This window comes from Gracilinanus agilis, unplaced genomic scaffold (assembly GCF_016433145.1).
Source record: "Gracilinanus agilis isolate LMUSP501 unplaced genomic scaffold, AgileGrace unplaced_scaffold23361, whole genome shotgun sequence".
NCBI lineage: Eukaryota > Metazoa > Chordata > Mammalia > Didelphimorphia > Didelphidae > Gracilinanus > Gracilinanus agilis.
This window is the reverse complement of record NW_025355093.1, coordinates 6808-8417: the sequence shown is the minus strand read 5'-3', so window position 1 is coordinate 8417 and position 1610 is coordinate 6808. Positions and strand designations below refer to the sequence as shown.

Here is a 1610-nt window from a genome sequence, read left to right as displayed (position 1 = left end):
CCTCCGCCTCCTCCTCCTCCTCCTCCTCCTCCTCCTCCTCCATCCACCCGGGCAGCGGCGGCGGCAGCAGCAGCAGGACCAGCATGCACCATCGAAACGACTCCCAGAGGCTGGGCAAAGCTGGCTGCCCGCCAGAGCCGTCGTTGCAAATGGCAAATACTAATTTCCTCTCCACCTTATCCCCTGAACACTGCAGACCTTTGGCGGGGGAATGCATGAACAAGCTCAAATGCGGCGCTGCTGAAGCAGAGATAATGAATCTCCCTGAACGCGTGGGGACTTTTTCCGCTATCCCGGCTTTAGGGGGCATCTCATTACCTCCAGGGGTCATCGTCATGACAGCCCTTCACTCCCCCGCAGCAGCCTCAGCAGCCGTCACAGACAGTGCGTTTCAAATTGCCAATCTGGCAGACTGCCCGCAGAATCACTCCTCCTCCTCCTCCTCCTCCTCTGGAGGAGCTGGCGGAGCTAACCCGGCCAAGAAGAAGAGGAAAAGGTGTGGGGTCTGCGTGCCCTGCAAGAGGCTTATCAACTGTGGAGTTTGCAGCAGTTGCAGGAATCGCAAAACGGGACACCAGATCTGCAAATTTAGGAAATGTGAAGAGCTAAAGAAAAAACCTGGCACTTCACTAGAGGTCAGAGGAGATGATTTCTTGTTTCCCAGCCTCCCCCCGTCCCTTCTCACCCCCCTCCCCTCACCCCTTCAGGGCTTCTTGTCTAACTTCAAGATGCATTATCCCTTTTCTGAAGCTTCATTCAGGTTGTAAAAATACAGTAGGTGAAGGAGGGCACCGTCTCTCCCCCTCGGATGGAACCACCCTCTACTGGGGGAGCACCCCTCCCCCTCCCAACTTTCCCCTCCCCCCGGGGGAAAATGGAATTGGTCTGAAATTCAGAAGTTTCACATCCATTATGGTCACAATTTCCCTTGGTGGTTTAAAGCCCTCCTCACCCCATCTTTTTGCTCTCTCCTCCCAACCCCCAATTTCTGCACATGGTTGAAACTCATCACATCCTATACATTCATGTGTAGGCTCACAATGACACATTGGTGACCTATTTTCACCATTTCCATAAGGTAACAAACATTTTTTTGCACATAGAAATGTGTTGATGTGAAAAAGTATAACAAGAGATGAATGAACCAGGATATACCTGGATGCAAATGAAGATTCTCCCTGAAGTGTTTGTGTGTGTATATATACATATGTGTATACATATATACAAATACACACAGATACATATCTTCTTATTTTCCCTAGCATGACCTAAAGCTTCTTCTGATTTATTTGCTATTTTAAAATATCTACATAGAGCTGGTGTTTTCTTAGGGATCAGACCAAAGTACAGAGGTAGCTGAACATCTGCATTTTTAATGGGAAGCAGCTCAGAGTCGAGTCATACATTAGTTAATTTTAGGGCAGCTGAAGGTAATTTTGTTCCGAAGGAATACCTGGGTATGGTTTCAGAAGTGAATGCTTGGTAAAATATAATAAGAAAAAAATATTTCCTTTAGGCACAGCTTTTGAGAAAAATAACCGTTTTGTGGTGTGTTCAAATTCTACTAAAAATAGCTAGGCATAGGTTTGATTACTACATATTTGGATCTG

The 1610-nt window shown here is 47.2% G+C and overlaps 1 protein-coding gene across 1 annotated transcript; it reads left to right on the top strand.

The window, feature by feature from the left end:
- Nucleotides 1–8: 8 nt before the first annotated feature.
- On the top strand, nt 9–635 carry CXXC4 (CXXC finger protein 4; the record flags this gene model as incomplete). Its single annotated transcript, XM_044683504.1, has 1 exon — nt 9–635. A coding segment is annotated over one exon (627 nt), but the record flags the coding sequence as incomplete, so codon positions are not given.
- Between the last annotated feature and the right edge of the window lie 975 nt (nt 636–1610).